We start from the raw sequence: 13,764 nt of genomic DNA, 5'->3' as shown, positions 1-13,764 counted from the left end.
TGAGGGCAGAGTCTTTGTCTATGTAATAAAATGTGAAAAACACATTTTCTTATATATAGGCATTTGTGGAATTATACAAAGGGAAGTGTTAAGAGCGGATGCCCCTGGAGCGAGCTGGAGGAAGGGAAATTGATCAAGGGAGTTTGGGGTGGGAAGAAAACTTACTCTTAAATGCGTATACATTTATCTTCTTTTTCTTTTTTTTTTTTTTACTGTGTGCATACGTTACTACTGTTAATTAAAAAACAGTGCTGTATGGAGAATTATTCTCCAAGAAAGCCAGATTCTTTCTGTGTTGCTAGGTGCCATCAAGTCAGTTCTGACTCATAGTGACCCTATGTGCAACACAATGAAACACAGCCCAGTCCTGCACCATCCTCACAATCATTGTTATGCTTGAGCCCACTGTTGCAGGCACTGTGTCAATCCATCTCCTTGAAGGTTTTCCTCTTCTGTGCTGACCCTCTACTTTCCCAAGCATGATGCCCTTCTCATGCTTATCAGGCATGTTATCAGGGTCTGGTCCCTCCTGATAACATGTCCAAAGTACATGAAACGAAGTCTCGCTATCCTTGCTTCTAAGGAGCAATATGGTTGTACTTCTTCCAAGACAGATTTGTTCGTTCTTCTGGCAGTCCATGGTATATTCAATATTCTTCACAAATGCCATGATTCAAAGACTTCAATTCTTCTTCAGTCTTCTTTATTCATTGTCTAGCTTTTGCATGAATATGTGGTAGTTGAAAATACCATGGCTTGAGTCAGGAGCACCTTAGTCCTCAAAGTGACATCTTTGCTTTTCAACACTTTAAAGAGGTCTTTTGCAGCATATCTGCCCAATGCAATTCATCATTTCATTTCCTGACTGCTGCTTCCATGGGTGTTGATTGTGGATCCAAGCAAAATGAAATACTTGACAACTTCAATCTTTTCTCTGTGTATCATGATGTTCCTTGTTGGTCCAATTGTGAGGATTTTTGTTTTCTTTATGTTGAGGTGCAATACATACTGAAGGCTGTGGTATTTGATCTTCATCAGTAAGTGCTTCAAGTCCTCTTCACTTTCATCAAGTAAGGTTGTGTCACGTGCATATCGAAGGTTGTTAATGAGTCTTCCTCCAATCCTGATGCCCTGTTCTTCATATAGCCCAGCTTCATATAGGATTACATGCTCAGCATACAGATTGAATAAGTATGGTAAAAGGATACAACCCTGATGCACACCTTTCCTGATTTTAAATCACACAGTATCCCTTGTTCTGTTTAAACAACTACCTCTTGGTGTATGCACAGGTTTTGCATGAGCACAATTAAGTGTTCTGGGATTCCCATTCTTTGCAACGTTATCCATAATTTGTTATGATCCACACAGTCGAATGCCTTTGCATAGTCAATAAAACACAGGTAAACATCTTTCGGGGATTCTCTGCTTTCAGCCAAGATTCCTTCTCTGTAGTCTATTTATATTTCTATTTTTTCCTATAACTCTGGAGAAAATTGTGTCACTGCAGCTAAAAAGCCCATATCCAGACTTAACGACATGTGAGCTCTACAAGAATTGAGTTATTTACATTTTTTGGGGGAAATACTATTTTTCAAAAATTGCTTTGTCTATTAAAGGTGGTCCAGTTAACAATGCCGTAATGGTATATCACACATATTTTCTCATTCGATCCTCACAGGAAGCTTATGAGAATTCCATGTTATCATTTCCACTTTACGTATGAGGAAACTGAGTGGTAAGAAGGTGAAGTAACTCATCCAAAGTCACCACGAATCTGTCACTAGGGCAAAGATTTGAATCCAGGCCTGTCCGACTCCATAGCTGGTGACTAACTATTCTCCTGACTAGATTTATCCTGGTATAATCCCTTTAGAAAACATGCAGACGCCACCCAAGTCTCCCTCTCCACTTATAGCTGCAGCCATAATCCTCCATGTCACCATCGAGAAGACCTTGTTGTGAGGCTACTCATGTAAAGAACACATAGCAGATCATACTCCATGGGAAACTGCACTGAAATGATTTCCTCCAGGTACAGCATGACATGAAAGAGGTAGTGATCATGTAAGATGCTGGTGACTTTCCTTTAATTGTGATCTGCACAAAGCCAAGCAGAGACTGAGGAGCTCATCTTGCTGTTTCAAGTTCCACCTTCCTTTCACATACTTGAAGAGCTGGATACTGCACCAATGTAAAGTTAACGGCTTTGATATTCCGTCTCAGGATGTGAGCCTACCTCTAACCTGACAGTCTCTTTTTTTGAACTGCCAATAGGTAATTCCTTCATAAAAATAAATGATTTACGTTAATCTAACACTTATTATAGCTATAGCTCACACAGCTGTAACTTGCTGTTGAATGGAGCAGAGCACTGCCCATCAAAAGAGAAGTATTTTTCTCAGGGAAATTAAACTCTCTTATTCCATCCATCAGAGGGCTAAAGTACAGTGTTCATTTTGATCAGGAAAGAGTGCTATCTTTTAACATGATCCCATTTTACTGAGTGATCCTGAACATCCTGTAATTTAAGGGAATTTAATAAAATGGGAACAAGGCAACACTTTAAACCTCTTGAACCACTTCCATACCATCAGCTTCCAATTTATTTTTCACGTGTATCACCATGTATGCACGTACCTAGACAGATACGGAAGACATATCTACCTGCATAAAGTGAAATGATTACTGAAATAATTACTCACTTAATTCAAACTTAAAATTTCATCCTTGCCTCAACTGCCTAATGACTGCTTGAATTGTCTATAGGCTCAAAAATACAGGCATGCCATTTCTATTTATCATTTTTTGACGAGCTAAGTGAGTAACTTCATAATACCTGATTTTCACATTTATAGCATCTTTATCTGTAACCCCACTTAACGAGTGATTAGCACAAGTTCAGCGGCTTTAAAAATAATATACACGAACCCATCCAATCCTTACTACAACCATAGGAGGAAGGGACATTCCCGTTTAGTTTAGAAAAGTAATGCATAGAGAGAAGTTAAGCAACTTGCTCACTTTTGGCAAATGGTGGAAACTGACTACCTTGTAGCCACTAAAAATCATGTTTTCAAAGATTATTTAATGACTGGGGAGAATACCATTTAATAAAAAGTAGAACACAAAACTTACGTGTAAATGTGTTTGTGTCTCACACATACATACGCACACACATATTGACAATTTAATGAATTTATATGTAAGGGGTTAAAAAAACTGAAAGGAAATGTACTCAGTTATTAACCATTCAGTGGGGATAATTTGTTTTTTCTTATTAGTATTCTTTTGTGATTTCCAGAGTTTCTTCGAATGAATATGTATCACTTTAAGAATCAAAAAAAGCCATAAAGTGTTTTAAAAAATTGTTCCAGAGCTATAGACAATTTACACAGACCCAATTACCATAAAATAAATGGAAAAAGTCAAAGAGCCATCCTCCTTAAAACAAACAACTCAGATCTTACTTGTTTACAGAAGAATTCTACTAATACTTTAAGAATCAGATAACTCCAGTGCTATTGAAAATGCCGTTGAGCATGATGGAAAAGCCCTAAATGTGCACTGCCAATATGGTAGCCACTAGCTTCTTGACATGTACCTAGTTAGACTGAGGAACAAAATTTTAAATTTTATTTAATCATAATTAATTTAAATTTAAATCGCCACATATGTCTACTGACTACCATGTTGGACATTACAGCTCTAGACTATAGAAAATGAAGAAAAATTCCCCAAATTTTCTTATAAAGCCAGAATAAATATTACTTTAACATTATAAAAATGTGAACTATAGACAAATCTCACCTATGAATACTAAGGTAAAAGATTATAAATAAAATACTAACAAGTGCATTCCAGTACACAAGAGGAATAGAAGATACTGGACATTCAGGATGGTTCCATATAGGGAAATCAATGAATATAATTCACTCCTGTTAATATTCAAAGTCCCTGGGTGATAAAAATGGTTAATGCACTTGGCTGCTAACTGAAAGGTGAGAGGTTTGAGTCCACCGAGAAGCACTTTGGAAGAAAGGCCTGTCGATCTACTTCCAAAAAATCAGCCATTGAAAATCCTAGGGAGCACAGTTCCACTCTGACACACGAGTTGCCATAAGTTGGAATGGATTTGATGGCAAGTGGTGTTTCAACCAGCTTATTAACAGGTTAAAAAAGAAAATTCAGACCATTGCTGTTTAAAAGGCATTTGTTAAAATTAAACATCCATTCTTGATTAAAAACTCTTAATCAAATAGGGCTAAACTGACATTTTCTTAACATGATGAAATATATATCTCAACCTAGAAGACTTCATGGGGACATAATAAAATGGGGAAATGATAAAAACAATCCCATTTAAATTCTAGACATTCACATTAAATTCAGAATGAAGAGAAATATGTTCAGTATAACTAGTATTACTTAACATTACTCTGGAGGTACAAGCTAATGGAAGTAGACAACAGAAAAAAAAAAGAGGTTTAAAAATTTGAAAAGAAGTAAATTGTCACTGTGTGTGTAATTAAAGTTACCCTGATAAACTAATATAAACAATCATAAGTATTACAGTGTACTGGTTAAGAGCAGGGACTTTGGTGGCGTATTGCTAGTTTAAATGCTGGCTCCTCTGCTCCACTGGTAACTACCTGTGTGACCTTGGGTAAGTTACTTAAACTATCTGTGCTCAGTTTCCTCCTCTGTAAAATGGGGACAACAAAATTATCTATTATAGGATTATTAAGGGGAACAAGTATGTAAATATATATATATCACTTAGAACATGCCTACATATAATAAGCACTAAATATTATTATTATCATTATTATTATTATTATGGTAATAATAATGAGACTAGGTACAAAATTAATATACAAATATCAAAAGCCTTCCTATATGAAAAAAGGAATCTTATTTGTAATAGCAATTCAGTGATTAAATACCTAGAAATAAACACAAGAAGAATGTGAAAAATCAAATAAAAATATTTTAAAATGTTAGTGACAAAAAAAGATGAGCTGAACAAAGGGAAAGCACATACTATATGTGGCAATGGTTTTTTGTTTTTGGTTTATATGTGGATAGGTTTATTTACATCATAAGGTTATAAATTCCTAATTTCTTCTATAAATTTAATACTGTCATAATGAAGATATGGATTAAAAACTAGATAAAGTGATTCTGAAGTCATATAAAGGTGAACATGAAAAAAAGTGAAGAAAATTCTGAAAAAACTAGAGAATGAAGCAAGATTAGCAATGAAACATTATAATACTAGAGTACTTAAAATAGTATAGCACTGTAGTATAAATCAACAGATTAATGTTACAGTTTAAAGAGCAAAGAAATAGAACCAAATACACATGAAAATTTAAAATATGTTAATCGGGACACTATACATCAGGGGAAAAGATGAATTATTCCATAAATATCAGTTACAAAAACTGGTAGTTCATCTGAAGAAAAATAATGCCTTCTACTTCTTTCTTTACACTGAAACAAGTTCTTTATAGATTAAAGATTTAATCAGAAAAGTAAAAAAAGTAGTGGATGAAAATCTGATAGAATATTTTCCTATAGTCTTGGCCTGTAGAAAATCTTATTATACAAAACCCAGAAGCTATATAAAAGGATTGATAAACTCATTTATGTAAAAAAAAGAAAATTCTGCATGGCAAAAAGCACCACAGATAAATATCAAAGACAATGACAAGCTGGGGAAAAAACTGAATTCTGTATCACAAAAAAGGGCTATTTTTCCTTGACCTATAAAGAACTTAAACACATCAATAAGAAAATGACCAACAACATAATTGAAAAGTGGTCAAATAATATAAGCAGATACTTCAAAGAAAAAAAAATTCACATTTTCTATTAAACGTGAAAAGATGTGTTACTTGTAATAAGAAAAATGTGACACTATTTTTAACCTATCCAATGAGAAACATCAAAAAGCTGCAACACATCCTTTTGATGAGGCTATGTGAAACCAGTAATTTTCATATATCTTTGGTTAAAATGTAAATTGGTTCAACTTTTCTAGCAGGCAATTTGGCAATATCTATCATGGTTTAAAATACACATACCCCTGCCCAGCAATTAAACTTCCAGATTTAACTTACTGATATACCGTATTTTTCCCAAATAACATGCCCACCCATACAACTGGTGGCATAGCATGCTTATGAAAATACTGCGGAGGGTTGTGCAGCTGGCAAAAAAATGTATAATTCATGTGCTATTTGCATAAAAATACGGTACTCACAAACGTGCTCACTGATATGTGTACATTTTTTTATAAAAGAAACATGGCGGTCCAGTACAACCAGACGGTGCCCGGCTACCACTGCTGAATGCTCTGACAGGGATCACAACAGAGGGTCCCAGACAGAGCTGGAGGAAAATGTAGAACAAAATTCCTATTCACAAAAAAAGACCAGACTTACTGGCCTGACAGAGACTGGAGAAACCCTGGGAGTATGGCCTCCAGACACCCTTTTAGCTCAGTTATGAAGTCACTCTCGAGGTTCACCATTCAGCCAAAGATTAGACAGCCCCATAACACAAAACGAGACTAATGGGGCACAACAGTCCAGGGACAAGGACTAGAAGGCAGGAGGGGACAGGAAAGCTGGTAAATAGGGCTGAGAAGAGACAGTGTTGACCTGTCGTGGGGTTGTTAACCATTGTCATAAAACAACATGTGTACTGTTTAATGAGAAACTATTTGTTCTGTAAACCTTCATCTAAAGTACAATAAAAAAAAAAAAAAAGAGAAACATGGCTACCGATTGGAGGCTGGTAAAATAAACATGGCATGTCCAGATGACATGCAATGCTATACAGTCACTAGAAATGAGACAGTTTGCTTTGCATGTTGATATGAAATAATCACCATGATAATTTTCCAGACTAAGAAGGGTATAGAGTTAAGTGTGTTACCATTTGTTTTAAAAAGATATATAAGCATATGTGTTTGTAAATGTATAAACTATCCAGGGAAGAGGAAGTATTCCAGAGAAACTGGGAGGCTGAGGGACAGAAATGGGAAGGCATTTACTTTTTATTCTTTATCATTTTGTACTGTTTGCATTTTATACCATGTATATGTATATTATCTGCTTATACATTAATTGCTTTTTAAAATAGCTTTTAATTTTTATCTCCTTTTCCTCTTCTGCTCACAAGGAGGAAATCCTGGCACTTTCCAAATCACATTAACACTTAGCATACTCTCAGCTCACTTCCCCTTTCTCCCTTCATTGTCAGCCTACTTAAATAAACAATTGTCCAAAGAATAGGCAATAGGAGTGTGGACCAAAGCACCTTCATTTTACACAATACTAGAAAAAAAAATACATATCTAGAAAACTTCTGAAAAACTATACAACAAACCTTATACAGTGTTTATCTTGAGTAGTGGGTATTATAGGTAACTGTTTTTGCTTGGTATTTTCTGTGATTTGCAAAGTTTATACAATAATAGGTATTACTGTTGTAATAATTAAAAAAAATTGTTTTTATGTGAGCCACTCACCTGGTTCCTGTCCCTGGCATTTGCATATCGAAACCTCTGGATATAATAAAAGACCAGCCATGCGAGGGAAATGATCATCAGGACAATGAAGGAGATGGAGACAAACACAACCGAGGTGCGGCTCACATATTTCTGCAAGTTCCGGGTCCCGATGGTGATGTACATCGTCACGGTGATGTTTCTCTCCAGCAGGCTCACTATCTCCTTCCCTTTTGGCTCAGGAATCATTATTGCCACTATGTCTTCTACACCTGTTGTGAGAGGGGCAAGAAAGGGGCGGTAAGGTAAGGGGATAAGGGAGACGGGAAAAATCACAGTAAAATGTCTGGACCAAGTAACATGCAACCAAATAATGACACTACTTCTGACAATTTTGTGTCAGGCTAAGAAGGCCTAATAGCAGGAAACTAAGCCCAGTTTTTTTCTTTCTTCAGGTATCTAGGGAATCCCTGGGTAGTGCAAATAATTAATGTGCTCAGCTGCTAACTAAAAGGCTGGAGGTTCAAGTCCACCCAGAGGTGCCTTGAAAGAAGTTCTGGTGATCTACTCCCGAATAATCAGCCATTGAAAACTACATGGAGCACACTTCTACTCTTGACACATGTGGGGTCACCGTGAGTCAGAGTCAACTCCATGGCAACTGTTTCTTTTTTCTTTTTTTGCCCCCAGCTATCTAAGGATGCTGATGTCTTGTATATGAGAAAAGAGTCTAAATTTAATTCATGATTCTGGCATCAGCGAGGTCATGATCATGTCCTGCCAAACTACGCTCTTTCTAGCTCTCTAAGGGGTGACATAGGTTCAGAATCTGGTAAAGGTGAACCCTTCCAAACTAGCCCTGTCTACAGTTATATGCTACACTCCACAGACCCCTGGGGAGGGGGCAAGCACTTTCCTCCACGTCCAAAGGGTAAAATGCCGAGTTTTATTCCACCTGCCTGAGAGCTCTCTCCCTCTCCCCCTCACAGACACAATGAATACTCAATGACAGATCTGGTCTTATCATTTCCAAGGCAATTTTCTCCTACAGTGAGTACTCAAGCAACCAAAAAAGAGTTTCTTAAAAAGCTCTAATATGATTCACCAACATGAAATAATGGTCTCACAACTATTTTCTGCTTATTTTACCTAATTCAATGGAAACAACTTGAGCATTCTGATATGATGCAAAGGGAAGATGGAGGCAGTTGTACAGGTAATCCAAGGATCGTTCTACCTCCATTCTCAAAGACTTTCACCACATTGACCCTGTTAGTGGACAGTTTGAAGCAAAAGTGGTAATTTTCTTGGGTCCAAGTTATCTGGGTCATTGCCTTAATTCTTCTTGCCACTGGGTGAGGCACATCTTCTGGGTAAGTTCTGGGGCAGCACCCTCATGCCAGTGGAGACCAAGAGACCTTACAAGGGGCCTCTAGCAACGATATGATACCAGCTCCAAATGAACCAACCAGCATGTCATCGTGGCTGATACAAAGAATAGAATATCAGTTTCAAAGTTCGAGCCTTGCTGCTGGAATAGGTTCAGATCCATGTGCACAAGACTCTTCATGGAGAAAGCTGCAAGATGATTAGGTCACACAAGCCCCATTTCCCAAGAAAATATCCCATTACCTGGGGTGACTACAAGTTAAAGGGGACAAACTTGGAATTAGGATGTTGAAGATTTAGGACAAAATTAAACACTGCTCTAGCTGCTTAAGGAAACATTGGTGGGGTAGTAGTTAAGAGCTATGGCTGTTAACCAAAAGGTTGGCAGTTCGAATCCACCAGGCACTCCCTGGAAACTCTATGGGGCAGTTCTACTCTGTCCTATAGGGTCGCTATGAGTTGGAATCGACTCGACTAGCTAGAGCTGCTTAAAGTTGGCCTTATTCACATTCTGAAGCCAGTCAGCTGGAAGGAACTACCAGATTACATTGCTCAGAGTGTTGCAAGTCTTCTAGAAGCTACTTAGGGATTTCACTTGACCTTGATCTCTACTCAGGTTTTCAATCCTAAATGCCTTGATGGTGTTTTACTTACGCTGAATAAATACTTTGAAAGCTAACCATGTACAAATGTATCTATGTATGTTACATCATTTATATTTAAAAAATTCCTAATACCTTTTGTATTGGTCTAATTGTAAAATTGCAAAGCCATAGAGTGTTTTTGGCCTGTCTGTTATTTCTGGGAATTACTGAAACTGATGGCTTGAATTTCAACTTTGCAGAATTTACTGACAGTTCTGATGCTTCTTCACTTGTCATGTTTACTACCACTAATGGCTGCATGTGGTCTGAGGCTTTGTGTTGGATTAAGACTGCTGGCAGGTTGTGTCTCTAAAGAAACGTAATCATCTTTGTATACTGGATTAATCTGGCCTGGTGAGGATCAGCTCTGTGCTGTAGCTATTTTATAGATATTTAAGTAATGGTAGAATGGTAATATTTTATTTTATTTACTCCCTTATTTACATTCTTTGGGCATGTCTCTTCAAGGCTCTAGTTAGATTTTTTTCTAGGGAGAGGTCTTGGGGTTACTTATGGGACTTTTATGCTCAGACATGTACATGTTTTATAATTATTAATAGTTAAATTTATTAATATATTCCTTCATGGATTCCAGTTTTGATAAAATGCTTAGAAAGCTCTTCCCCATCCAAGATTATAGAAATACCTGAAGTTGCTCCTAGAAACTTTATGGTTTTATTTTTTATATTTAGATCTTGAACAGTCTGACTGTGTTTTATAACAACACAGTATTGACTGAGCTCTCATAACTGAATGGGCAGAGAGAAGAGAGATTGAGATCCAATTTAGCTTTTTCCTAAATTTTCAGGTATATTTGGGTCTGCTTTTGGATTTTGTTTTTTCTGTGAGGTTGAGCGGTCTATCTTTCCTTGAACTTGTACTAGGCTATTTTAGCTGTGTAGTTTTTAACATATTTACTATCTGGTAACCTAAATCTTTCTTCACTATTCCCTTCCCTACTCCCACAATGTTCCAATTATTGACTTATACTTAAGACACCATAGGGCCTTACAGTTAAGAGTTGCTGGGCTCTGGAACTGGAAAGTTGTTTCAAACCCTGGTTCAGCATTTTAAAAATGAGTAACTTAACTTTGGATATCCACAAAGCTTTAAAGTACTCATCATCCATTTTCGGGGACCTGAGAAAACATTTTTCTTTTTCTGTAAGGTAAAGTATGATTAGCTATTTTAAAGCATTTATTTTAAACAAGTTACATTACAAGTGTAAGCTTAGTTACACTACAAGTATTGTTTATACCACTGTTGTGACTTCATGATGTGGGAGATCCATTTGGAATGTCAAATGGGGGTAGTTCTATACACTTGAACTTCAACCTTATTCCTTTTCAATATTCCTACTGAATTTCTAGGGTTGATGATGATAAAAATAGATGAGATTCTGGGATACCTATCCATGTACTTTTGTCCCTCTACTGTACATGGTGAAAAAAAAAAAAAAAGATACTAGGAATATGTGTTTATCCCAATAGAAATAGTCATTAAGAATTTAGGTACTTAGGATATCTACAGACGTTACAAAGTGAAGTGGATTGGGATGAATTATCTGATCAATCAGATCAATGCACAAAATCCACAGCAAAAGCTATTATGGATCTAATTGTTCAAATGAGACCCGTGCACTGATGTCAGTAATCAACACTTCCCTGATCATCACTGTTTCATTTTGGAATGTGCAGCTACAGTGTCAGAAAGAAGACAGCAGATGCCCAGGTATATTGTAGTGTAATGGTTGCTGTGGGTGTGTGTGGGGGAGGGAGGGAGAGAGGAGGGAACATGCAGAGGGGGGTGTTGAAGAAAGAGAGCACTGACAGCCCAGCAGTGATCCTCTCAGGATTAAATGTTGCCCTAAGTGTCTAATCTATGGCATCCTAGAGGTTCTGAGGTTCAAGGGAAAGAAAGAAGTAGTTAATAAACAGTATATTTTGTATGCGTAAAATCTCAAAAAACAAAAAACAAACAAACCCTGCTATTTGGGTAATTCTATGTTTACTGTGATGGCTAGTCACTCTAATACAGAATAACTCTTTTTGCAAAATTATGTCAGCCTTCCAGCTATTCTCCTACCAAAGGTGTTTCATACTTGTGAGTGCTGGGTGATCAGTTATGTAATCATGGTGTATTCCGGAAGAGCTCTTCCGCTCTGTGAGAGAATGTGTGGCCAGGACACACATGACCTGGCAGCCAGACAAAACAGCAGGCACATCCTGTATTTTTAGTGCTTCCTCTTCCCATGAGATTGCTCAATTGCCATTATCTAACTTGGTATATGCAGATAAGTAAAGAATCAAAACAAAATTTCATAAAGCTGAAGAATGTTTAATAACCAGGAAATCCTTTATTTGTAAATCCAAAACCAGGTTATTTAAACATTGCATTAATAGAATGTCTAGGACACGAACAGAATGCTAGATATTTCACAGAGCCCACAGCCCTATTCCTCTCTGTGCAACTTGGAGGGCGACAGCAATCTCTCTTGGGTTCATGTGATCAAAAGTCCTTTTTAAATCCCCTACGTCTCTTTCTCTCCCTTAATCTTTACTTTAGTCACATTGATGGCGTTCTAGAATTCAGGCAATTAAAAAAAAAAAAAAGCCTACAGTGTTCCATTTGCAGATATTTTCTATTTATACATTTAATATCTACTTTTTTTTAAAATAGTCATCTCCTGATTATCATTTATTCTCACGTAAGTAATGTGTGTGAAATGACTTTAAAAACCTTCAAAGTACCATATAAATGTAAAGTGTTATTGCTACTTTCTGCATCAATTAAAGTATATTTTTAATAAAATGCAGATGAAAAATTCCCCAAGTAAAATACTCACACACAGAATCCAACAATACAGTAAAAAAAATCTTCATGGTCAAGTTGGGATTTATTCTAGGAATGGGAGAATGATTCAACAACATTAGAAAATACATTAATGTTTTTTAGTATACTGACAAATTAAACAAAATACATGATTATCTTGTGCAGCTAGCTGCCTTCCAATATCTGGCTTCCCTCCCACAGTATTATAGTCCAGTGAAAGGTGTTAATTTCCAGGCTCCCTTGCAGCTAGATGTGACTATATGATTAATTTTTATCCAATGGGCTGTGAGTAGAAATGTTTGCTACTCTAGAGTCTTATCCTTAAAAGGACTGGGTATGTGCTCCCCAAGACCCATTCCTTTTTCCTCTGACTTTAGATAGAGATGTGGAGCATCCAGCTGTCTAGAGAAGGAAGCCATCTAGTGAGGATGTCATCCATTCCTCATTCTTATTAAGAGTAATAGCAGGGAATTTCCTTAATGTGGTAAAGAATATCTTCCAGATATATTACAGAAAATGGGGAAAATCAGATTTTTTTTTCAAATTAAAATCAGGAATAAAACACCCTGGTGCAAAGAGACAAAGAAGTTAGAGTGGTAAATGTTGGAAAGGAAGAGCACAAACTGTCATTATTTAGGGATGATATAGTTGCTATGGACTGAATTGCGTCCCCCGAAAAGAAATGCTGAGGTGCTAATCCCTGCACCTGTGAATGTGACTGTGTTTGGAAATAGGGTCTTGGATGATGTTATCAGTTTCATTAACATAAGGTCTACTGGAGTAGGCTGGGTCTTAATCCTATATGACTCGTGTCCTTATAAAAGAGAAGATTTACAGAGACAGAGAGACAGAGAGGTAAGATGCCACTTGGCACTGCAGCTGCAAGCCAAGGAATGCCCGCGGCTACTAGGAGCTAGGACAGCAGCATGGAACAGATTCTTCCTCAAAGCCTCAGAAGGAGTCAACAGTACTAACATCCTAATCTTAGACTCCCAGCCTCCAGAACTTGGAGACAATAACCTTCTGTTTTTATAAGCCACCTAGTTTGTGGTATGTTGTTACGGCAGCCCTAGGAAACTAAGACAATGACCATTTAAAAAATCCAAAATAATCCAGGTATTAAAATCGGAAGACTGTTCAGTAAAATACAGGCTTCGAGATCAACACAAAAAAACAAAGAACTTCCTATAAAGCAGTAATACCTAGCCAGAAAATGTAATGGAAAAATGATCTATGCACAACAGCAGCAGAAGTCATAAAATACCTAAGAATAAAGCCAGTAAACACTGATTAAGCCCTCTATGAAGAAAAGTATACAATAAAGTTTGTCTGAAAGACACAACATTTTTTGAAGAAGCAGAGTTCGTTTTTAACCCAAGG

General features: G+C 36.9%; 1 protein-coding gene across 3 annotated transcripts in view; it reads right to left on the bottom strand.

Moving 5' to 3' along the window:
- RNF150 (ring finger protein 150) overlaps positions 1–13,764 on the bottom strand; it is a 314,110-nt gene that overhangs the window by 111,092 nt on the left and 189,254 nt on the right. For all 3 annotated transcript variants that reach the window (XM_004385470.2, XM_023739728.1, XM_023739729.1), the window contains exon 2: positions 7,541–7,791. In XM_004385470.2, the coding sequence (XP_004385527.1) occupies positions 7,541–7,791 (251 nt within the window). The remainder of the gene's footprint in view (positions 1–7,540; positions 7,792–13,764) is intronic.

This window comes from Trichechus manatus, unplaced genomic scaffold (genome assembly GCF_000243295.1).
Source record: "Trichechus manatus latirostris isolate Lorelei unplaced genomic scaffold, TriManLat1.0 scaffold00139, whole genome shotgun sequence".
Lineage (NCBI taxonomy): Eukaryota > Metazoa > Chordata > Mammalia > Sirenia > Trichechidae > Trichechus > Trichechus manatus.
Note: the sequence above shows the minus strand (reverse complement) of the source record. Positions and strands in the feature narration are given on the sequence as shown.